Source organism: Trichomonas vaginalis, chromosome III (assembly GCF_026262505.1).
Source record: "Trichomonas vaginalis G3 chromosome III, whole genome shotgun sequence".
NCBI lineage: Eukaryota > Parabasalia > Trichomonadida > Trichomonadidae > Trichomonas > Trichomonas vaginalis.
Window position 1 is genome coordinate 16,431,454 of NC_067205.1, and position 22,936 is coordinate 16,454,389.

Here is a 22,936-nt window from a genome sequence, read left to right on the forward strand (position 1 = left end):
TTTAAATAATTAAATGAAATATGATGTTTCTTTGATATTTCCATTGAGTATGTCTTTGCGAACATATTCCTGATTTCCTTAAGTGTTCAAGCATTTACCCTCTCAAATTCGACGTCTTAATTTGAGAGGAATTGAGAAGGTCTCTTAAAAAACTGTTATAGTGGGGTTTTCAGACCGCTTTTTCCTTTACACTTATCCTGCTTTAAGTGCATAAGATGGTTTTATGATGTTTTAACATCATATATTGCAGCAGAAGTTAAGGAATATTGCAAAACTTTCGTATAAAAAAAAAGCATAAAAAAGCTGAAATTTCAAAAAATTAGTAAAATGATTAACCATAATATAATGATACTATCCTGCTTAAGCTATTTTAACTGTTGGTAGACTATTCAAATTTCATTTTACGCCTCTCAAAAATATATAGTGCTACACAATTTCAATATTTCGGAAATCTATCAAAAAATAAACATTGAAATTTTTATTTGATATATGGGATATAATATATATGAGCAGTTGGTTCTTTTGAATGCCCGGCCATACAGTCTCTATTCAATTTTCTGATATCAATTGAAAAAAATTTGAAATACAATTGAATTATATGTTGTTTCAAAAAATTCATTCAAACAAATGGATGCTACAGATTGCGAGGTCATGCAAGTTGAAGGACTTGCATACAAGCGTATCATTACTTCAACAAAATATGGAAAGGTATTCCTTGTCGAATGGCTTAAGTACAATCAGATGTTTTCTCTTCAAAAGATCGAACGTTCACATTACGAACAAAATGCTATTAATATCATTCGTAACTTATATCACTTCAATGTTATTAAAGTCTACAAGACTTACATGCGCGAAAAATTTGTTTATTTATTAATGGATTACTGTCCATTTGATGTTAAGCGCTATATTGAGGAAAGAGGAATTCTCTCAGAATCACGCTTTGCTGAAGCTGCTTATTACATGATTCAAAGCATTCGTTCAATGCACTCAAAAAGAATTTGTCATAACAGCATCAGACCATCAAAGTTCCTTGTTGATAAATATGGCAGAGTACAGATTAGCAAATTCAATCATGCTGTCCAATACAAGAATACAGAAGAAAAAGAATTTAAGCACGCGAAATCTGTTGATGTTTGGGGTCTTGGTGTTACATTCTACTTTATGCTTACTGGTCGCCTTATTACAGATCTCTATTTTGATGAAGAGATTGCAATGACAAAAGTTTTTTCTCATATTATCTTCCCATCAAATGTTTCCAATGAATGCATTCATCTCATCACAGCATGCTTAAATAATAACGAAAAGTCAAGAGCATCTTTAGATAATCTTCTTGAAAGTCCTCTTTTCCAACCATTCCGCCCAACTAAGATTGGACCAACAAAACAGCCATCATTTTCAGCTAATAACTCAATGCGCTCGATTCCAATCATTGTTAAGCCAGTTCTCACAAGGCTTGTTTCAGTTGCGAATTGAAACATTTTAATACTATATTACGGATTTGTTTGTTATTTGTGTATAAATATATTGCGTCTTATATATCTAATTATGTATTTAAACCTCTTTGTATTCATATTTGAATACTCATTGTTTTGCAAATATATATCAAAAAATGTATCTGACTTAATAAACTGATTAACCATTTGGATGATATATAAAATCATAGTGTGAAACATTAAACCCTCAATATTTAAAATAAAAAAATCTATAAAATATGAATATAGAACTCAATCTCCAAGAGATATATTAAAAATTCACATGTGAAGTCATAATCATTGCTGTCCAGAAAGCGAAATGATGTTATAATAGTAAGAAATATCCAATTTTAGTCATTATCATTAATGCTTCCAGATGCAGAATAGCATCTTTGTTTAAAATAGCTTTGTAAATATATTATTCAACTTTTTTGAGATCTGAATTATATAAAACATGACTTGATTCAAAATTGAATCAAAATAATATCAAATTGGTGTATTTTGCCGGCTGTGAACAAAGTAATGTTAGGCTGACTTCGTGATTGAAGCAATAAGATCGCGGATAATGTCAAACAAAAATAAATAGATATGTCACTTTTTCGAAGGGAAAGTTTATTTCATCTGATGAATTTTATTAAAGAATTTCTTGCACAAAGCAACAGTTCAGCAGATGTTGATTTTAGCTTTCAACCAGGAAAGTCTATTCCATCAAAATGCGTAATTCAGTTTGTTTTTCTTGTTATAACTCACAATAAAAAGACGCAACTTGCATTTCTTCCGGATTACGTTCCAGCACTTCAGAAAGGTAAATTAGAAAAGAAATCTCTTATGTTTACTCCAGCAGGAACTAATGTTCAATCATTTACTTTAACAAGTGTCGATGATCATCTTTTAATTTTATGGCTCAACTTTACAGTTAATGCAAAGCCTCTTCTTGATGAAATGATAAAAATTATCGATAACCAAAAGATAGAAACTAAAATAAACGCTTTAATCGTTGATAAAAACAATGAAAAGCCAGTACAATGTGAAATAGTTTTAAATCATGATCTCATTTCTTACACTCCCCTTAATGGCGGAAAAATCACTACTTCATATCAAATCACAAAGAAGTCTGTTTTCCTGCTTAACAAATTTGAAGAGGATCCTTATATCCTTGTGAAAGAATGTGACAACACATCTCAGTTCAAAATCATTCTCCCTGACATCGAATTCTTGAAACATTGGTTTTTATCGTTAATTGCTATCAGACAGATAACAATTAATAACGAGAAGAAAGCTCTTTCCAACTTAAAACGGTCATTGCAGCAAACGGAAGTAACTGCTCCAAAGATTCCGATCAAAATTGAGCAACCTCAGCCAGAAATCAAGAAAGAACCGAGTATCGATACCCTCAAAGAGGCTGAACAAAAGAAGGAAGCGATTATGCAGAAATATAAGCAGGAAGCCGAAGATTTGAAACAAAATTTGCAACAAAAATTGGCAAATTACAAGAGAAGCTTCCCGAAACCGAAGAAAGAAGAAGAACCCGAACTTGACGCCATAGATTTATCAAAATACGAACGTCCGAAACTCGAGAAACCTCCAAGAAAAGAAGTTATTCATAAAAGAAAACCATTAGACGAAGAACAACTTCAGAACTTGGCCATGGAGAGACTTAACAGTCCAGAAATATATTTCAGTAGGTTCTCACCAAGTTTGAACCTCCAAAAAGTTGAAATTCCGGATATAAGTTATAATCCAAACACAGAAGTTTCATTTGAAGAGTCATACATCAACGCAGACCCAACTACAGCCTTCTTATTGGTATGTGCCGTTGTTTATAACTCGTTTATCGGTGAAAGTTTGTCAGATTTCTTCAAAGTCCCAAGAATTCCAGGTGAAACTATGCAAAGCGAGGCAGCAAAGATCGTAACTACCTTAGATAACGACGTTTTTCGGGTACTACTTGAAAACAAAGGCATAGATGACGTATATCTCCCATCAAGTTTCGCAAGAGATACAGAACTAATCATTAGAATGCAATCAATGAAGAAAGAACTTGCTAACCCAGGAGAATTTCCATCTCCAGCGCCATTTACTTTTTCTCATCGACCACTTCAGTCAATTGTTTTCTGGTTCTTCGACGCGAATTACCTACATTCGCTCAGCAAATTGTCCGCATCGACAGCAATTGCTGATCTTTCGAAGAATCTCCTTAGTTATTTCAAACATTATTTATTAACTGACAAAGTATCCACTATTTTACGAGAAGTCGCCGTAAAAATCGGTCCTGCTGCAATGCTGAGTGGCTCTTGGAACGGAGTAAGAAATATTGTCGCAACAGATTGCGATGATTCTGTCGTTGTCTATAAATTCTGGGCAGAATCGTATAAGGAAGGCAAACTTTCTGCTAATTTCATCCAAATATTCCAATACAAGGATATTCTGGAAAAATTCTATGATCCATGTTCGCATGTTCGTTGCGGATCGATAGCTTCTCAGATAGCAGGTTACCTTCAAGCGTTTGAAAAGTTTGAATTACCAATTAATTTTGAAATTTCAAATGAAAACGAAAAAGGAATATTACGACTTGAAAATCTTTTCAGATTAGTTCGCAACTGATAATATTAAAATATGTTTTGTTTTTATTTTTCAATATTATATATTTTTCAAAAATATAGCATTAAATATGAAATGCTCGGGATCTTTGGTCCCCTTCTGATAAGAGTATAACAACATCTTATAGATATGATTTAATGCAAAATCATATCTAATTTTTTTCACGTATTATGCATATCAACACTGAATTTAATTGATGAAAGTTCACATGTGTTGAAACACGTCTAAAAGAAATCAGAATTGATGGTTTGTCAATTTGACATAAATCCGAGTCATAGGATGGGGGAAAAAAATTGGCAGATCATTTGTAAATAATCGAATGTAAACGAACCCATAGGGGAAAATAAAATGAGCATAAATAGACTTCTGAATTGCAGATTATGGGAATACTCCAATTTGAAGAAGAACACAGGTAGTTTAAATATCCGTTGGATAAAACATATACCGGGTGGCTTGATAATTAAGCATTACCATAACTAATTGATGTAAATTAAAAATATACAATTAGAAATTTCCAATATTGAGAATTAGAATTAAATTGCTCATTTGAAGCATGAAATTTGAATATTGCTATTGTAAAGATTGGTGTGGTATAATATACCATTTTACATTGACTTTTGATGGTATAAATGAGAGTTAAACAATACAGTGTAAAAAATCAATTCCATTTTGGCAAACTGTCATAACTTATTAAAACTTGCCATATATTTAGTTTTGTATGAAATATAAGAGAGTATTTCTTTAGTAAAATGGATGGGATTTTTTAATTGTATTCAAAAAATAAAGTTTTGAAAAAATTGAATTTTCAATATAAACACGCCCATCTAATTAAAATAACAACAAGACCGTTGGCGCTCCAAGGATACATTTAGATTAGCATGTATAAAGTGGGAGAAACTACAATAGGCTTCTAACAAATAAGATTAAAAAATGAAAATACTACGTATTTGGCCACAAATTTATCGATTTAATTTTATGTTGTTTGATTCAGAACTAAATTGATTGAGAGAATAGATAAAAGACCTGTATCATTAAATCAATTTGAGAGACTTTTTATAATATTTAATGAATTGGAGTAAGTTTTGATAAACGAGAATATTTGTATTCATTGGAAAAAAAATGCGACTTCTTTTTTTTGAAAATCAAAATTACAAGATTATATTTGTTAACTCGAGAGCGAAAAAATTCTTTTCATTGGATATAGTTTAAGGAAAATGCGTTTTCAACTCATGAATTCTACGAATAAAAATTCTGAGCGAAAAAATCATCAAAAATCATTTTTGGAGAATAAAAACACTATTATTTACTATGATATCTGATTAAATATAATATTTTTGCAGCGTTTGGTAGACAAACCGATTAAACGCTAACAATTGAGATAAATTGATCACCATATTCAAAAGTTATAAAGTTAAAAATATTATTAACGATTGATTTTTGTTAATATCAGATATAAAAATTTAATAAAAACTCCTAATTCAAATTGAAAGTCTCAACACATTTTTCAATGCTCGATTTTTAAAAACAGTTTAAAAATGGAGCTTATATTGAAATAGTGTAGAGACTAAGAATTATCACAGACTATTTCAGAGGATTGAGTTGACACTTAATCCTCTGAAAAGTCTGAGGTAATTCGAAAAATTTAGAAAATTATCAAATTATTTTTTGCAAAAGACTGTAATAATTTGGTATTTAATAATATTTATCAGTTTTTGAAATGAATTACAAAAAGAAAATTAATTGAATGCTTCTAAACTCTTTGAGAATTTGCCCAATGCTCATGTAATTAGTAAGATTATATTGAAAAATCATTTCCATTATTTGTCAAAATCTAGTTTTTGAAATTCACTTTTTTAAATCTTCAAATGATGAATATTTTACCCAAAGAATCAAACTCTTTTAATATAATCGGTTATAGTAAATGGTTCAGTGACTCGAAACTAGTTGCTGATTCGACAGATATGCAAAGCGAAGAAGAAGAAGATTATAATGATACTATTCAAATCGCAGCTTGTAATAATTCAGAAGATATACCTGTAATTTACGAAAAGAAGATATTTGGAGAGTATATGAGACAAGAAAATATTCATCAAATCAAGAATAACGCCAATTTAGATCATCAAAATTCAATTTCCGAACTTGATCGCGATATGGTTATAAACTGGCTTTTACTTACATCGATATCGGAATCATTGTCGCATCATACAATCGCTCTTGCTGTGAAGATTTTTGATTACGTAATTCAGGTTATTCCGTTAGATCGCAGCGAACTCAAAATTTATGCGGCTACATCAATGCTTATGGCCAGTAAGTTAGAGGAAGAAGATTCAACAGTTATTTGCGAACGACTTTGCTCATTATTAGTGATACCGACAAAAAATTTGTTAGTCAAAACAGAGTTAAAAATACTTCATATCCTTGACTACGACCTTAGGTTTATTACCCCATTTATGTACATAGAACATTTTATAGCACATCACACTTCCCCGCGAAATAATGATCTCATTTTGAAACTCAAGCAGCTCTCAAAAGCAATAACTTATGCATCTATTTTATCATATTCATCGACCCAGTTTACAAGTTATGAAATAGCAAAAAACATTTTTGAATTATGTCTTTATTATACTCATATTCATCATTATAGACCAGATAATGAATGCTGTAGGCATATACTTAATGCATTATCTACCGCTTTTGATGAAACTGGGTCTTTAAGATCAATTTTCCCTTATTTAGTTCCTATCTTTAATTAATTTGTTAGTTCTAAACATGTTGTTTGTTGATTTATGATTAACTGTGCGATCGTTTTTCAAATTAAGGTTTAATATCGATTTTACCTTACGATGAGGAAATTTTATTTCTCAAAATTATAAAGTATTCAAAAATTTGAGAAAATTTACTACTATTCATTCAATTTTGTTAAATTCTGATAATTTGACTAAATTTTGGCGCGGTGAAGTTATGTGCATCTATAATGCTCACTACATGAATGCTATAATTAAAAAAAAAGTAGTGGGGCTTCCAGGCGCGTTGCGCCCTCTAGCCCCGAAGATGTTTAGTATAAATGAAGTTTTTATTCGGAGGGCTTCCGGGCGCGTTGCGCCCTCTAGCCCCGAAGATGTTTAGTATAAATGAAGTTTTTATTCGGAAAATTGTTAGTCTTCTGGTGTGAATTCGGCAATTCTCGTGTCGAATGACCGTTGGATGTAACGAGGAAGATTTTGACGAACTTGGTATAAAGTTCTCAACATTATAAAGGATGTGGCGAGTGGGGCTTCCATTAGATAAAAATGAACTGACCAAAAAAGACAGATATTTAAATATTTGAGATAAACCGTTTTCGTCAACGGTAACTATTAAATAAAATAAAAAAATAGAGGGGGTTACCGTTGGAAAAACGGTTTATCTCAAATATTGAATGAACTATAAACGTTTTTTGTTTTCTATATATACTTTTTTGTCCAACGGTAAAACTTTTTACACAACGGTTTTTGAGAGTCGTCGCCGTTGACTTTTTTGTAGAGCACTCAAAATAGTATAACTTTGTCCGGACAAGTAAGGGTCTATCATCGCTACAGGAAAAGTTAGAGGCGTTCCAAGGAAGTATACTTTGAGAAGCCTTTTCCCCCTTATAGAATGAGATAAGACGGTTATTTTACAAAACTGGCAACACTTTGACCGAGTAGTTTTTTGTGCTGAACAAAAAGTGTCATATAAACATCTGTCAAAAACCGCTTTTTAACTTCACTTAAAATGCCACGTAAGCTACGTAAGAATATACGTAAGAGGAAGGGAGCATTGAAACATCCAATAGTAAAACTGACACCACAACAACAGTTGCAACAACAAATGATGAATGACCCACTATGTTGCAACAAATGTCAAGCAACCCTATGCTTTTAAACCGAGTTATTGGTGCACAGAGTGGAGGTTTAAGAGTGGCACTTTTAGCGAAAATGGCAGGCTATGGTGGAGCTGCAGACGGAACAGCTTATAACCCTCAAAGTCAAATGAATTTGAGTTCACTCAAAAATCAAATAACAGATGTCAAAAAGTCAAACATAGACATACAGAAACAAATAAGTGAAAACGAAAAGAAACTAGAATATGACAGACAGACAAAGAAACTCAATGAGTTAAACGTAGAGAAAAAGAAGAAAGAAGAACAACTGAAAGAACTAAGTACAGAGGAATATGCGAAAAAAAGTGTCAGAAAAAGCAGCAGAAGTAGCAAAAATGGAACAAGATGTTATAAATTTGAAAAACCATACTACTCAATATAAAGTACTGAAGATGAAGAGATAAAACAAAAAGCCATGAAGACATATATGGATAGCGATGAGTATAAAAAAGAAGTTGAAGCAAATGTAAAGGCAGAAAAACTTTTACAGTTGCAAAACCAAACCGTACAGTATGAAAACTTAGCACAAGAAAGTAAAAATAACGACGCAGCCATGCAAAAGGCAATGAAAAGCGCAGAATATATAAAAGCTAATAATGACTGGTTAGATGCCCAAGCCAACGCTAAAGCAGCCCAACTTATAGGGTCAATAAGGACAAAAATACAAGCGGATGAAGACAGTTCAAATGAAGCTTTAATGAATGATGACTTTAAGAATGCCTTCGAAGCTCTTCATAGTAAGATGAAACTAGTGAACGACTTCTCATCTGGAAAGAAACTGAAGTCTGAAGGTTTCGACAAAGAGTTAAGAGAAGTAGCAGAAAATATGACGAAAATAACAGATGCAGCAACGAGACAGGCAGTTCAAAGTGCCTATGACGCCGTTAGAGCAGCTGTTGTGGAAAGTCAAGAAAAAGAGTTACAACAGACCAAAACAGACCTAGTAAATGCTTTCTTAAAAATGAAAAGTCAGGTAGGACATTATGCTGCAGATGGAACATATGTGCCAGCTGGTGGAACTTATATACCACCAAACCCTCCAAGAGAAGCACCTGCACCAGGACTACCTAAAACATTTACATCGTCACATGGACACAGACACAGGCATGCACCACAACAACAACCAACACAACAACCAACAGTTCAAAATCCAGCACAGCAACCAACAGTTCAAAACCCTGCACAGCAACCACAAACAGAGCAAAGACACAAAAGAAGTAGAGAAAAAGGAAACCAAGAATTCTTAAAAATGCTTAAGGAAGATTATGGTTACCCAGATACTCTTGACTTTAGTGACAGATATAAAGAAGCTATTAGAAAGTTCAAGGAAGGAAATACTGACCCGAACCTATTTAGCTTTATGGTTCAGCATCAAATGGGATATAATCTCAAACCTGGAAAATACAAGCTCGCAAAGGGATATGATTTAATAGCATATCATCCAAATGACATGAATGAATTTACTCCGAGATATTTGATGTCAGAGCTAAATGATAATTCAACTCTCTTCATGAAACACGTAAAAAATAGAGACGGAACGAAAGAAGAAAGGTTTATGAGTCCGGATGACTTAGATAGGGAACTTGTTAAAAACGGTCTCGGAATATATGAAATGCCACCAGATGAGGTACAAGAAACTCCACAGGAAGAAGTTCAGATACAACCAGACATGGAAGAAATAGTTCAGCAACAACAGCTAGAAGAGCCTGAAGGAAACGAACAAGTCCCTCCTTTGGAAACTAACTTCACAGAACTAGATGAAGATTTGGAACAGCCGAAAAATCTTGACCCTCAACAAGAGTATGAGGAGAATATGGAATCTTTCCAAGAGTCTAAGAAAAATTCGGCTGACATAGTAGAAGGATATCGAAAAATGTTCACCGACATACAAAAGACTCCAACATCAGATGAAAATATTCAGCATAGAATGGAAGTACTGAAAGAAAATGTACGCAAATACAATAATCCTTTTTTACTTACGACCATATATACGTTCAAGCTTTGGCTGAACTCGGTGAAAATAAAAGGTTAAATTTCAACAAAACATATAGAAATGAAACATTGTTTAAAGTTCATTCAGAACCTAACCAATATGGAAACAAAACCTACTTTTGTTTCTGCAGACTATGGAACTACAATGAAATGGGGTCATAAAGCTAATCCGGATAGGTGGTTCATAAACTTACAACCTCAATTCCAAGAAGTTGTAGACGCAATGGAATTGAATGGTGAACCAGATATAACTGGTATTTTCAGCGCGGCTTTAATGCATTGAAAGATATGAAAGATGCAGATATTTTGGACCGGTATGAAATGAACATGGCTGAGGGAAATATAACACCTGACGTTCTAGAACATTTATCTCAAAAAACTACACAGAACCATAGAGATGGTATATTTGGTGAAGAGTTTAGAAAGAAAGTTAGGGAGAGAGAAGGAAGAGAACCTATTGTACATGACCTTGCAAACGAAAGTTTGCAAAATGTCATAAAAACTTACTTTGCAGACAATGAACTGAGAAGGGATGAATATTTAAGAAAACTCAAATGGACAGTACCAAATGAAATGTTAGTATTGAAAAACATGTTCCATGATAAAATAAAACCAACTACAGAAATAAATGACGCAAGACTGAAACGTTGGGTAAAAGCTTTCCCATTCACAAAAGATATTATTGGTTACATGGAAAGAAAACCAGAATGGCTACAAAAACATATATTTGGAAACGAGCTTATTCCATATGGACAAGCTCTGTTTGAAGAGCTTGAACCGGAAACTCAGGAAAGAGTCATGCAAACAATAAGCGAAGACTCAAATACAAACTATGACAAAATCTTTCTAGGATATAGGTTACCTGAGATGGGTGACCAGAGCCCAAAGGCAAAAAGGACATGGGAAATTTACAACATACTAGGTGAACATGAGGCAAAGATGCTACAACTTGAAGCAGAGGGCAAGTTACCAAAAGCGACACCAAAGAAGAAGAGAAGAGTAGAACAAAGTGAAAGTAGTGAAGAAGTAACTTCATCTAGTGAAAGTAGTGGCAATGAAGGAAAAAGAAGAGTTAAAGATTCAGTTAAAAACTCAGTCAGGAAGAAAGTAAAGCTTGGTCCGAGTGGGTTCTATTATGACATATAAATCCAACTATTCTATATTTTTACCCATATGAAATGTACGCCGCTCAGAATATAACGCCAACAGTTTTGGATGCCATGAACGGAAATGTTTCCGAATGGTATAACGAATGCGACAATGCCATTAGAAAGTCAGAAATAGTTCCTGGAACTTACGAATATACAACTGCTGTTTCTTATGGAAAACGTAGGTGAGTTTGGAGAAGGTTCTTCAACAACAGTAGATATTGCTTGCGACAGGTTTCATATTATTTCTATTGACAACTCATTCTTATACGTGGAACAAGACATTGAAATAAAACCTTCTGCCAAGTTGTCTGACAAGAAAGGTTGCAATGGAATTTTCTATGTCGGATACCAATATGCTCCAGAAGTTTTTATGGGATATAAGATATATTCTAACTCTGACTTAGTTCAAACAGTAACATGGGCAAACTATGAATGGTTCGCTTTGAGAAACTCAGTACAACCACAAGCTAGAGAACAAACAGACCAGTATGCAACTATTGAGAAAATAAGAAGACTTGACCCTAACGTTCCAGGAGTTTATGTTAACCTTTCTGGTTCAGATGGAACTGCTGCCACTAAAGTAAAACTGAAACTTAGAGTTCCTTTGTCATCTTTCCTCATCTTCAGGTTTTTAAGATACTTGCCAAACTGGGCAGGAAAAATTTCTATCGAACTTACTCCAAGCAAAAATAACTTAGTCATTGCACCAACACAAGACCCATTCACTCTTACAGATACAGCTGGTGGAGCTGCCAGCATACCATTTGGAAAATGGTGCAAAGAGAAAGTTGACTTAGACTTTGGTTTCTCAAACCTCAACACTGAAGTAAACTACTACTTCTCAGGAACAGCAGACAACAATACTGCTTGGGTTTCTATTAAGTTTACATGCGAACAGTTTGAATGCAAGAGAATAGAAAGCAGACTTGCAGTCTATATGTTGGACCCAGATATTTCAAATGCTTTAGCTGCCAAATATATTGCAGTTCCACTTATGTTCCCTATACACCAAATATCTGTCAAAGACTTTGCAGGTGAAGTTGGAAACCAAAATCCAGGAGCCGCAGGTGCAAGAACAGATATTGCTTTAACAACTGCAATGAAACATGCAGATACTATGTTTGTACTGTTCAGACGAACTATAAATGACTATTCTTGTTTCTACAACCCTGGTATTAAATATCATATAAACATAGATGGCAAATATTATCCAAGAGAAGAATATTCTACAGTTGAGGATATGAGGTCATACAACTTGACACTAGATGCTATGAACTTTAACAACAACTTCACAACAACTATTAACCCTGAAATGCAAAGTTCTATTATGCCATATGTGAAAGTATGGACTCATACAGGAGGTCAAAAAACTCAATATACAAATGGAGACCGTTCAAACTTTTGGCTTGGCATTCCATTTGCTGACTCAGAAGACTTTATGGGTGGTATTTCAACTGTTGGTACAGTACAAATACAATATACTGGTGACAGAGACGGTCCAGATGAATTGAGAGCAAAGAAGTTTACAAAACCAATAGCACTTTTCACGGAAGATGCTCTTTTGAAGATTCGTTCGATGAAACCTGCTGGGGCTCCTCAGATTGGCATAACGACAGCTTCCATCGAGCAGATTTTGGCAGCAGGTCAGTAAGTTGTTCTTGAACTGACTTCTCTCCGTCAAATATTGACAGTACGCCAGTTTTGACATAATATTGTATTATAAACTTTCCTTTAGTAATATCTGTAAGTTTTGAAGTTATATTTTTGTCTGCTTCAAGAACTTTCACCATTTCAGTTATACCAACTTTCTTTGCTTTATGAAAATATTTAGGTTCAGCAAAGACTGCTATTCTATAACATTTTCCATTGTTTGTGTAAAGAACTATTCTGTTCAATGTATTTGTATTGTTTGTGAGTATAAACTTTGTTCTGCTTCAATTCAATAAGATATCCGAATACGTCCATCTTTTTATTCTAAGTAAAATGTCATTTCCGAAAAATAGAAGCGTAAGTGTTTCAAAAGGTTTAATGGCGGTGGCAGATGTGAAGTTAAATTCACCAACTCAAACAAACAGTCAAAGTGTTATTGTCAATGTCAAAGACAGAGATGTTGAAGTGGGGAAACCATACGAAGACGAAGATGGTATAACAATTGTTCCTGTAAAAGAACCAACATATCCTGAAGTTAACAGAGACTTAAGTTCTGTTGCAGATATTCGAAACGACTACCAACAACTGAAAGACAAACTTCAAACTCAGGAGAAGATTTGTCAAGCTTTAAGTATAATGTTAAACTTGGTCGAACACAACCCTGTAAAAGTGAACTCATATGTCATTGCACCTCATGAAGTTTTGAAAGAACTATTGAAACTTTTGACAGAGGCAGACGATATAAACATCAAAGAAATAGAACCCGACATTGCTTGCTGTGGTGTTTCATATAATGTCATTGACAAGATATACGTTATGAAAGGAGGTGAAACGTTGAACTTAAAATATAGTTTCCCAGACGTTATAAAAATATTTGACGACCACAACATTTCATTAAAATTTATTTGCTAAGTAAATGGCAGAAGACATAATGGTTTATACTATTACGACTAAAAACCCTGAGTCATATTAATTTCTATAACAACAAACTTACAAAGTCCTCAAGGATGATATTGTAAACTAACCTTAAACACAATGGACGACTAAAGCCTGTTTTGCTCTTTTTGACACCAGAAGACTTTATTGTGTTGAATGGTAAAAAATACTCCTTTGAAGATACTTACTCAGATATACCACCAACAGGTTTTGTTGACTTATTTAATACTTTAAGTACGGGTGTAACATGTGCTGCAACTAGAGCAGGTTTCATTATGTTTGGATGTCCGACTGAGTTTACTATAAACGATATGAGCTATAATACAAAACTTATATCTGGTTTTACTACCAACAGTTTCCTATAACAGGAAAAGGTGTCATACAAGGAATGTCTATTCCATTGACATTAAGGCACACCAATCTTATATATTGTTTCAAACTTAGGTTCAAAGTGTTATTCGAATGTCGACAGAAACTATTATGACCAAAAGATACTTATGCGTATAAACAATACTTTCTCTGCTGGTTTGCCTATTGTTCATTCGAATGCAGAATTTTCAACCTTAGTGAACTCAAACACTTTGGCAAGTATAACGTTGACATTAGTTGACCGCAAACTTTGTTCCTGTAAAACTTTTATGTCCTATGTATTGTCAATGACGGCAGAAAGTTTCGAATTGGAAGATGCAACTGGTGAAAGTATTGTATTACAAGAACAACTTCAACAACAAATAGCTCAAGAACAACAAATGCAACAAATGGAACAACAAAGTCAAGAATAAAAAAATAATATTTTTTTTTATTTTTATAAAAATGTACAGAATAGATGTTTCAGATTTTTATGACTTCCAAGCATTCAGAAATATGTGTCCATTTAGAGACTATAACAAAGCAGTCGAGAATTTTGAAACGTTTAGTCATTTATGTTGACTCTGCCCCAGAATGTTATGTTATGAAAGAATGGGATGTTGTCTTTAACAAACCAAGAGCAACAATAGTGTCTGAACAAGAATGTAGACAGAAACTTAAGAAAATAAAAGTTGTACAAGTTGGAATGAAGATGTTAGATGCTTGGGATATCTTATTGTCAAAGTTAGAAGATTTTTCAGTTCGAGGTATAAAGTTCTATACACCTTCTCCAAACTTCTATTCTATCTTCACTGGATATAAATACGAACAAGTAGAATGGAAACACAGTATTATAGAAGCTTGGTTAGACCATGTCAAAGAAATTATATGCAATGGAAACGAAAGAGTCTATGAGTATATCTTATGTTGGTTTGCAAATATCTTACAACATCCAAGTGCTAAAAATGAAACTGCTCTCATTATAATTGGAAAACAAGGAACTGGTAAGAATGCTTTCTTTACAGATATTTTGTGCAAACTGTTAGAAGGTTATTCGAATCCGAATATGACAAACTTAGAAAACATCTGTGGCAAGTTTAACTCCTCAATAGAGAATATGAAACTTATAGTTTGCAATGAACTTCAAAGTATAGATACAACAAAAGTTTTGAACTCAGATGCTTTGAAGAGTCTTATAACAGACAAAGTTGGAGTTGTTGAAAGAAAGTATAAAGACCAAAGAGTTTGTGAAAATGTTGCAAACTTCATTATGGTTTCAAACAATGCTGTTCCGATGAAGTTAGAAAGTTCTGACAGAAGATATGTAGTTGTCAGAACGTCAGAAGCTCATATGCAAGATACAGAATATTTTGACGTTAGTTAGTATACAAGTCATGGGTACGGCGGCACTGCGTTCCACCTTACCCAATACTTGTGAATTTGACACTTTACAAAGCCGCCAACCACTTCACTAACGAACTCACTAATGTAAAAAATAAACGTTCTCACTATCGTTCTCACTAACGACTTCACTAATGTTCTCATAAATTTTCCTCAATATCTTCATCATCAGTGTTAACCCTATTGTAGTCATACTTGAAGCCATAAACTTTCTCTAACTTCTTAACGTACAATTTACATAACTTACCTTCGTCATCGTATGGTTTAATGATATAACTATTTCTATCTTTATACACAGTCAATGAAAAGTCAACTGGTCTCGGATGTATTTGAAAGAACATGTTATACTCAGGAAGGAAGAATAAATGTTTAAATGTATGTTTGTTATATTTTTCGATTTGTATGAGTTGCTTTTGTTCTGTCATTTACATCCAAATAAAAATTTCAGTAAAAATAAAAAATAAACTTAAAAATTAATGATATCACCACCCTCACACGTATGAAAACATAGCACAAAAATAAATTTAGGTGAAGTGGTGAGATCTCACCTCTTTTTTCACCTGTTTTTTCACCCTGTTGAATTCATTGCTTTATAACTCTCTTCCTTGGTTTCTTTTTAGTTGCTTTCTTCACGTCTGTCTCCAACTTGACTGTCTTTCTTCTTCGTCCGTAATGATACCAGTTACTTCCACCAGTCAATGGGTCAAATGGTCTTTCGTAAGGGTTTCCATACATTCCATAGGGACCATACGGAAGAACTACTGGTGGAGAAGAAACATTTTCTTTAGTTCCATCGACTCTATTTAAATGCATTGTTTCACCTTTCATCTGGTCATTAAAGTCTTTTGCGTGTTTTGCAAACTCATCGTCCTTTCCTAAAGCATTTTCTGACTCAGTCGCAACCAAATTGGATGCTTTATTTATGAGCCCTATTTTATTTAATCTTAACTTCTTTGCAACCCAGCCTCCAATCTTCCTTTATTTGCATCTAATGTCTTCGAAACCCTTCCTCCACTCATTTTATTTACTGCGTCATAAGCTCCAAGTGCTTTTGCTCCAAATGCTAATGCTTTTGTTCCCATTGCGCCTAAAGCTGCTACCATTTACACCATATTAAAATCATCTCTCTTCAATATTATCTCATAAAAGTTCTCGTTACTGGAGAAAGTCAATGAAACATAAGCGTTCTCACGGGCTTCGCCCTCACCGCTTTGCGGTCTATCTAACTTCTTTCTTATATCATCTATACGCTTCAAAATGTCTGAACAATTGCTAACATCTTCTACAACAGTTATTTCATCATGAATGACCTTCAAGAACAAGCTCATTTAATATGCTATTAAAATCATCTCAATAATGAGTCCATCCTTTCCATCTTTAGGTAGCACAACATCTTTCATTGAAGAAGGTTCGACAAGTCTTATGTTAAACTTACTGACAAAGTTTGTTATACTATAATGCTTCGGCGAATACATGTAGTTTGAAAGACATAATATAGATTCTTCAGCAAATTCACTTATACTGGATTTTATAACAATGTTCTCACGAGACCAAATACACCAATTGACAATCTTGTAAGCAATCCTGCTGAACCTTCTACTGTAAACGTCGATGGTAACATTCCACGAAGGTCATCTATTGACATCGTTGAGTCACTGTATTTAAATATTTTCTTAAAGCAATCGTCATTATCTAACCATGCAATAGCTTTGAAGTTTTCATTCGAATATACATCTGCTTCATTAAATGTAAAACCTGACTTCTTTGCAGAGATGACTTTAAAATCTATTGAGTTTGTTTCAAAATTATATGCTATGGTAACTTCTGAAGGTAATGGATGTCCTTCCGCAGTCAGTTGTTCTCTCACTACCGTTTGAAGCTTTGTATTAAAAACTTTCATGTCATCTCCTGTATCTAAGTTCACATACACAGCAACAGGAAACTATCTTGCTTCTTTGTTTCATCATTATATCTCAAAACATTAAAGTTCTTCAATAATATTGTTCTTCCTGCTGGAATACTTCGAACCTGTCTGATTTCAATAGCTTTCTCACCTCCTACATACTCTACCCAGTGTCTTGGATATTCATAAGTATACTGACTTTCTTGAATTTTGGTTGGTTTCATCATAACATGTTCATAGTATATCTTTATACTCTTGTCAGTTAGACTCGGTGCTATGTTCTGAATATTTCTGACTTGCATTTTTAATGGAGATAAAATGAAGCATTTAATACATGACGTAGATGAAGACATGAATGAAACTAGACAAACTTAACTCTTCTCTCATTCTTCCTTTCAGTAAGGACTATGAGTTCTGTTCAAATGGTGTGTATTTCTATTGTGGAAAGATGGGTTCAGGTAAGACATTTAACCTCATTCGTCATATACTCATAACAGAGCGTTTAGGAAATGACTCTTACTATGACCAAATCATTATATCAGCAACTTCAGACTCTATGGACTCAACAGCGAAAACATTTATGTCAAAAGTTCAAGCCTCTGTCGTTAAAGTTCCAGACAGTGAACTCATTGAATTTCTTCAACGTTACATTCGACGTAAGAGGAAATATTATGCCATCGTTGAATTTATACAGTCAGGAATGCAAAAGACTTCTGAGGAGATGGAAAGAATTATTGACAAACACCACTTACGTCAGTACTCAGGAGTTTACGATATGAAACGACTTACAAACTACATTCTGTCAAAACTTTCAAAATACCCCTTCAAAAAATATCCTTCAAACACTCTGCTCGTTTGTGACGACTTCGCCGGAAAAGGTTTAGTGTCAAAACCAGACTCACCATTAGCTAACATCATTACTAAAGTCAGACATTACCACTTAACTGTAGCAATACTTATGCAAACATGGAGGTTTTTAGCTTTAAACATAAAACGTCTCATAACTGACTTCGTTATCTTTCAAGGTTTCTCACGTTATGATATTGAACTCATTTGGAAACAGTCAGGTATAACATTACCTTTTGAAGAAATTTGGGAAGCATATAAGTCTCTCATCTCTCCTCGTTCATACCTTGAGATTCATATCATGACTAATACCATTAAAGTCAAAAATATTCCATGGGAACGACCAACATTGTTTTAAAGTTTAACCTTCAATTGACTGATGGTAAACAAATTCCATGCATCTCTGTCGCCATTTCTGTTAATATTTTTGCTGTCATTCATATCATCCACTTCCCCATCCGTTAGCTTTTGAGGATATGCGTTAGAATAGCTGTTCTTAAATGAAGGCTTTTCACCTTTGAGAGCATAAACTCTATAACTTTCTGCATACTTTATGTTTGAACCTCCTGAGCCATCATTGACATAAATTTTTATAGGCTTCCACCCTTTGTTCATGTTCCTGCTTCTTCCCTTAGCTCTTTTGTTCAGTAGTTCTACATCTTTATACACAGCACCTGTCTCAGTGAATTCAACAATATTTTCATTCGTTAGCTTTACATTCAAACCCTTGTCGAGTATATTGTTCATTTCATACATATAAAAGGTTTTTATTCTATATGAAATGAGAAGCAAATCCATCTTAGCTGGTGCCGTTAATGTTCCAATTGAACCAACATCAAATGTTGACTCACGAACGACAAACAATATTGTCATAAAGAACTATAGTTCAGAGTGTTTGAAAGAAAAAGAACCAGAGCTGAAATCCGTGAATTTAAACTCAGCTTCAAACGCTAACGCTACATCAGATGTTAAGTTAGAGTATCCACCACTGGACCAAATTCTTTCAAGAGAAGCCAACGACAACCCTTACACAAATGTTCAAACAAATCCTTCAGATAACGTAGACCATTACCTTCTTCAGTTATACCAAACAATTTTACTCAAAGACGATAAGAAGCTTTTGACAAATCTTATAAGCAAGAACCAAATAATTCTAACAAAGGAGGACCTTGAAAATGTTATCTCACGAATAACAGGGAAACAATGTGTCATTGACTATCTCGACCCTGAAATCGAATGCTGTGGTCAAACTCCACTATTCATGAAAATAGGTAACATCCGCATCATTGAAACACCAGGAACTACAGGAGTTGAGTTTAAGTATAAATATTCGAACGAATATACAAAACTTTCAACAGAATATAAACTTTGTTTGAAATATGTTTTAGTAAATTAAAGCAGTCAGGAGGGCTCTTTGAGCCCATCTTGGCGCTTTGCGCCGTCAGTCAAAAAAAATTTCAAGTTAGCAATTTGTAATATCTATCCAAAACTTCTTCAACAGTATCGAACTCATCTTCATAATGCAAACCTAATCTTATTGACTTGGTGCAGTTTTCACTAACACAATATTTTTCTGTTCTCTTGACTGACATAACTAATTCATTTGTTTCATCAAACAGCAACAACCAAAGTTCATGACCTAATACATAACATTCATACTTTATATTTTTAGCTCTGAGTTCTCTTGTAAGCTGTTGCATTTAATATTTTCTAAAAAGTCAACTTCAACAGTCATTCGCACTGGTGCCTTCAGTTCTACAGGCTCTCCTTGAAAGTCAACAAGTCTGAATTGCATGTCTTTCAAATTATGAGGACTAATGCGAACCCATTTACCTAAATGAGTTGCTATGACAGGAACGTTTGGAATGAACATTGAATTGACTGCATAACAGAAGGATTTATATTCTACTGAACCTTTACTATTAACTCCTGAAATGCCTGTGACATTAGCTATTTTAGACTCAATGTATAAACAATTACCATAACATACGTATGGAACAGATTTCATCTCAATCGTTTTGTCAACACTTTTCAAAGGAAATGTCATATGGTATGCACCCAAAAGAAGTTGTACTCTATGACTCATTCGTGTTATCTTAAACTCCTTCGCATAACTGAACTTCAAAACTCCTGCAATAAGTTTAACATTCATTAAGTTTTCTTCGTTATCCTTGTTTATTGTAGTATTTATGAGAGCATTTAACACTCCAGCTAATGTTTCCATCTTATATTCTACATTATTGTGAAATCTTATTTCGTGCTTCTTTCCATCTATTTCAATCTCCATGAAATCTGTTTCATCTGTTATAACGAATGAAGCGATAGTATTGAAGTCAACCATTCTGAATGCAAGCGCCTCATTCTGTAGACCTAAGTTTGTTTGTAGCTTTACTGTCCCGTATTCGTTTGGGTCTGTACTTTGCAAATAGAACAACATTTTATTCTCATTAAAATATGAGTATAGCTGCATATGCGTATGAAGCTGACAGAGCTAAACGTTTATATTTTGGTCAATACTCTCTCACACTTACTGACAAATATATTGTTATCACTGATGGAAATACTGAGAAATACATAACATGGAAGGACTATGAAAAGTTTGACCCTATTTTAACTCCATGTACTATGCCGTTTATAAAGGACGGTGAAATTATTGAAAAAGATAATACAACCGTATATAGGTCTGTTTATGAAGCATTAGAATATATGTTGAATCATAACCCAAAAAGATTTGACCCAAGCACTACACCATGTGCAATGCCTTTTATTAAGGACGGTGAAATCGTAAGAGTTCCGGATTCAACGGTTTACACAGCTGTTCAAAACAGTTTACAAAACATTTTAGCGAATATCTTTAATTCAGAAACTACAGAAATAAAATTACCATATATAACAGATGCTAAAGAAATTAAATCAAAAACGACAACATTATTTACGTCACTTAATGATTTAATGACTTATATCATTAATATTCCTGCACCAACTACAGCATTTGATCCAAACTCGACGGTTTGCAGTGTACCTTTCATAAATGACAGTTCATTAATTACTTTAAGGGATTCGACAGTAAATGAATCATTAAAGGCGTCATTAATGAAAATCATTGATTTTAATTCATTCACGAATACATATAATTCATTCATTAATGTTTCATATGCTTCTAAAGAAGGTGAGCCAAAAACTATCGATAAAGCGGTGTATGAAATAAAAGCATCAACGACGAAATTGAATTCGTTAACTTTTGACGGTGATAGTTTCGTTAATGACATAACATCGGGGAAAACAATTTTAACGAAAGAATACTTAAAATCTCATGTTAGTGAGTTCGTTGAAATTGAAAAAGAAGGTGGAATTAAGTTCGATCCACTGAATTTCATTTTCAGCTTAGCGAATGCGGGTGTTAGTTTCGCTGAATGGACAACTATACAGAGTGAAATAAATGCAATATGGACGTTTTTGGGGTCAAAAGCGGGAATGGGTGAGCTTGTAAATGCTGCAAGAACATTAGGTGAAACAGGAAATTTTGTAGATGGTTTTAAAAGACTTGTTTCAAATGTTTTAACAAACACAAAGAAATTATTTAGATATACCGTACATAACGGACGGATTTTCGAACAGATAGCAACAAACCCTCCGGTTATGGCTGCGTTGATGATGGTTAGAGATATAAAACCACGTAACGACGGGAACGAAGAACATGAACAACAGGATACTGGTCGGGTTATTCGAGACATTAAAAACGTGTATCCTGAAGTTATTGATTTATTTAGAGGAGTTAATGATTCAATTTCAAAACATTCTATAACCCTCGATGAAGAGAATAAATTAACAGATTATATATTCGTCATTATTGCAGAATTAATGAAGAGAATAAATGAAAAAGGAATTGGTGATATCATTAATGTCAGCGATGTAATGATGAAAAGAAATTTTGACTCATTATTTACAAAACCGAAAACAGAATATAGTCTTTATGACGTAATTACCGAATTAATGAAAAAGATTAATGATAATAAGAGTTCTGGCGGAAGAGTTGAATTAGAAGTGAATGATGTTAATGAGAAATTAGCCGAAAAAGCAGACAAAAATGAGCTTTTAGCTCTGAGTGATAAAGTCAAGAACCACGTTCATTATATAACTTCAGACGAACAGATTATAACGGACTACCATGGATATTTAACACGAAGTGATGAAGCGAAGACAAAAAATGTTAATGAAAGAAGATATAAATACATTCGTGCTAAAGGTTATGACATAAGCTGTACTGTACAGTATGATGTAGCTAAAGCACCAGAAGCATTTGGTTATACCGGTGAAATTTATGCCTCTACTTTCAATGTTAACGGTGTATTAGTTGAACCAAGATTTACTTTGAGAGTTAAGGCAAAAATAACGTTTGAAGATGCTATTAAAAGTAAAGCTGACAAAGTTGAACTTGAAGCAACGAACAAAGTTTTGAAATCTCATAAACACAACATCTCCGATATAAATGAACTTCAAGCTACATTAGACAGTAAAGCCGACAAGAACCATACACATAACTCCTTCACTACTGTTAGAGCAGACGACATAATATTGAACTATACCCTTGGTTCAAGTGCACCTTTAGAGAATCCAAGTACAAGCGTAAAAGATACACTAAACTCCTTAAATAGTAAATGTATGAACATTGAAGGTCATGCCAGAAACTTTGAAACACATGAACTACCAGCAATGTTAGATAAGAAAGCAGACA

The 22,936-nt window shown here is 33.7% G+C and overlaps 14 protein-coding genes and 3 pseudogenes across 17 annotated transcripts, besides 2 other annotated features; 14 read left to right on the top strand and 3 right to left on the bottom strand.

Moving 5' to 3' along the window:
- Positions 1 to 627: 627 nt before the first annotated feature.
- TVAGG3_0713110 (histone serine kinase protein) lies at positions 628 to 1,473 on the top strand (the record flags this gene model as incomplete). The annotated part of the gene is made up of 1 exon (XM_001318665.1): positions 628 to 1,473. The coding sequence occupies one exon, from the start codon at positions 628 to 630 to the stop codon at positions 1,471 to 1,473; it is 846 nt and encodes a 281-aa protein (XP_001318700.1).
- A 605-nt stretch (positions 1,474 to 2,078) lies between these two features.
- On the top strand, positions 2,079 to 4,079 carry TVAGG3_0713120 (uncharacterized protein; the record flags this gene model as incomplete). The annotated part of the gene is made up of 1 exon (XM_001318666.1): positions 2,097 to 4,076. The coding sequence occupies one exon, from the start codon at positions 2,097 to 2,099 to the stop codon at positions 4,074 to 4,076; it is 1,980 nt and encodes a 659-aa protein (XP_001318701.1).
- A 1,846-nt stretch (positions 4,080 to 5,925) lies between these two features.
- TVAGG3_0713130 (cyclin-like family) lies at positions 5,926 to 7,454 on the top strand (the record flags this gene model as incomplete). Its single annotated transcript, XM_001318667.1, has 1 exon — positions 5,939 to 6,826. The coding sequence occupies one exon, from the start codon at positions 5,939 to 5,941 to the stop codon at positions 6,824 to 6,826; it is 888 nt and encodes a 295-aa protein (XP_001318702.1).
- A 497-nt stretch (positions 7,455 to 7,951) lies between these two features.
- TVAGG3_0713140 (protein of unknown function, DUF4106 family) lies at positions 7,952 to 8,356 on the top strand (the record flags this gene model as incomplete). The annotated part of the gene is made up of 1 exon (XM_051243838.1): positions 7,952 to 8,356. One exon carries the CDS (start codon positions 7,952 to 7,954, stop codon positions 8,354 to 8,356), a length of 405 nt encoding a protein of 134 aa, XP_051090425.1.
- A 33-nt stretch (positions 8,357 to 8,389) lies between these two features.
- TVAGG3_0713150 (protein of unknown function, DUF4106 family) lies at positions 8,390 to 9,897 on the top strand (the record flags this gene model as incomplete). Its single annotated transcript, XM_051243839.1, has 1 exon — positions 8,390 to 9,897. A coding segment is annotated over one exon (1,508 nt), but the record flags the coding sequence as incomplete, so codon positions are not given.
- A 156-nt stretch (positions 9,898 to 10,053) lies between these two features.
- Positions 10,054 to 22,936: part of a mobile genetic element that runs on past the window's edge.
- On the top strand, positions 10,190 to 10,733 carry TVAGG3_0713170 (annotated as a pseudogene). The gene has a single exon. A coding segment is annotated over exon 1 (544 nt).
- Positions 10,906 to 11,112, top strand: TVAGG3_0713180 (protein of unknown function, DUF4106 family; the record flags this gene model as incomplete). The annotated part of the gene is made up of 1 exon (XM_051243840.1): positions 10,906 to 11,112. One exon carries the CDS (start codon positions 10,906 to 10,908, stop codon positions 11,110 to 11,112), a length of 207 nt encoding a protein of 68 aa, XP_051090427.1.
- TVAGG3_0713190 lies at positions 11,145 to 12,132 on the top strand (annotated as a pseudogene). Its single transcript has one exon. A coding segment is annotated over exon 1 (988 nt).
- Positions 12,358 to 12,768, top strand: TVAGG3_0713200 (protein of unknown function, DUF4106 family; the record flags this gene model as incomplete). The annotated part of the gene is made up of 1 exon (XM_051243841.1): positions 12,358 to 12,768. One exon carries the CDS (start codon positions 12,358 to 12,360, stop codon positions 12,766 to 12,768), a length of 411 nt encoding a protein of 136 aa, XP_051090428.1.
- On the top strand, positions 13,146 to 13,679 carry TVAGG3_0713210 (protein of unknown function, DUF4106 family; the record flags this gene model as incomplete). Its single annotated transcript, XM_051243842.1, has 1 exon — positions 13,146 to 13,679. The coding sequence occupies one exon, from the start codon at positions 13,146 to 13,148 to the stop codon at positions 13,677 to 13,679; it is 534 nt and encodes a 177-aa protein (XP_051090429.1).
- TVAGG3_0713220 lies at positions 14,517 to 15,435 on the top strand (annotated as a pseudogene). The gene has a single exon. A coding segment is annotated over exon 1 (919 nt).
- Positions 15,499 to 22,936: part of a mobile genetic element that runs on past the window's edge.
- Positions 16,035 to 16,415, bottom strand: TVAGG3_0713240 (protein of unknown function, DUF4107 family; the record flags this gene model as incomplete). The annotated part of the gene is made up of 1 exon (XM_001305184.2): positions 16,035 to 16,415. A coding segment is annotated over one exon (381 nt), but the record flags the coding sequence as incomplete, so codon positions are not given.
- On the top strand, positions 18,056 to 18,559 carry TVAGG3_0713250 (protein of unknown function, DUF4106 family; the record flags this gene model as incomplete). Its single annotated transcript, XM_051243843.1, has 1 exon — positions 18,056 to 18,559. The coding sequence occupies one exon, from the start codon at positions 18,056 to 18,058 to the stop codon at positions 18,557 to 18,559; it is 504 nt and encodes a 167-aa protein (XP_051090430.1).
- Positions 18,556 to 18,957, bottom strand: TVAGG3_0713260 (uncharacterized protein; the record flags this gene model as incomplete). The annotated part of the gene is made up of 1 exon (XM_051243844.1): positions 18,556 to 18,957. One exon carries the CDS (start codon positions 18,955 to 18,957, stop codon positions 18,556 to 18,558), a length of 402 nt encoding a protein of 133 aa, XP_051090431.1.
- On the top strand, positions 18,983 to 19,597 carry TVAGG3_0713270 (uncharacterized protein; the record flags this gene model as incomplete). Its single annotated transcript, XM_051243845.1, has 1 exon — positions 18,983 to 19,597. One exon carries the CDS (start codon positions 18,983 to 18,985, stop codon positions 19,595 to 19,597), a length of 615 nt encoding a protein of 204 aa, XP_051090432.1.
- On the bottom strand, positions 19,862 to 20,638 carry TVAGG3_0713280 (uncharacterized protein; the record flags this gene model as incomplete). Its single annotated transcript, XM_051243846.1, has 1 exon — positions 19,862 to 20,638. One exon carries the CDS (start codon positions 20,636 to 20,638, stop codon positions 19,862 to 19,864), a length of 777 nt encoding a protein of 258 aa, XP_051090433.1.
- Positions 21,841 to 22,916, top strand: TVAGG3_0713290 (keratin-associated protein family; the record flags this gene model as incomplete). The annotated part of the gene is made up of 1 exon (XM_051243847.1): positions 21,841 to 22,916. A coding segment is annotated over one exon (1,076 nt), but the record flags the coding sequence as incomplete, so codon positions are not given.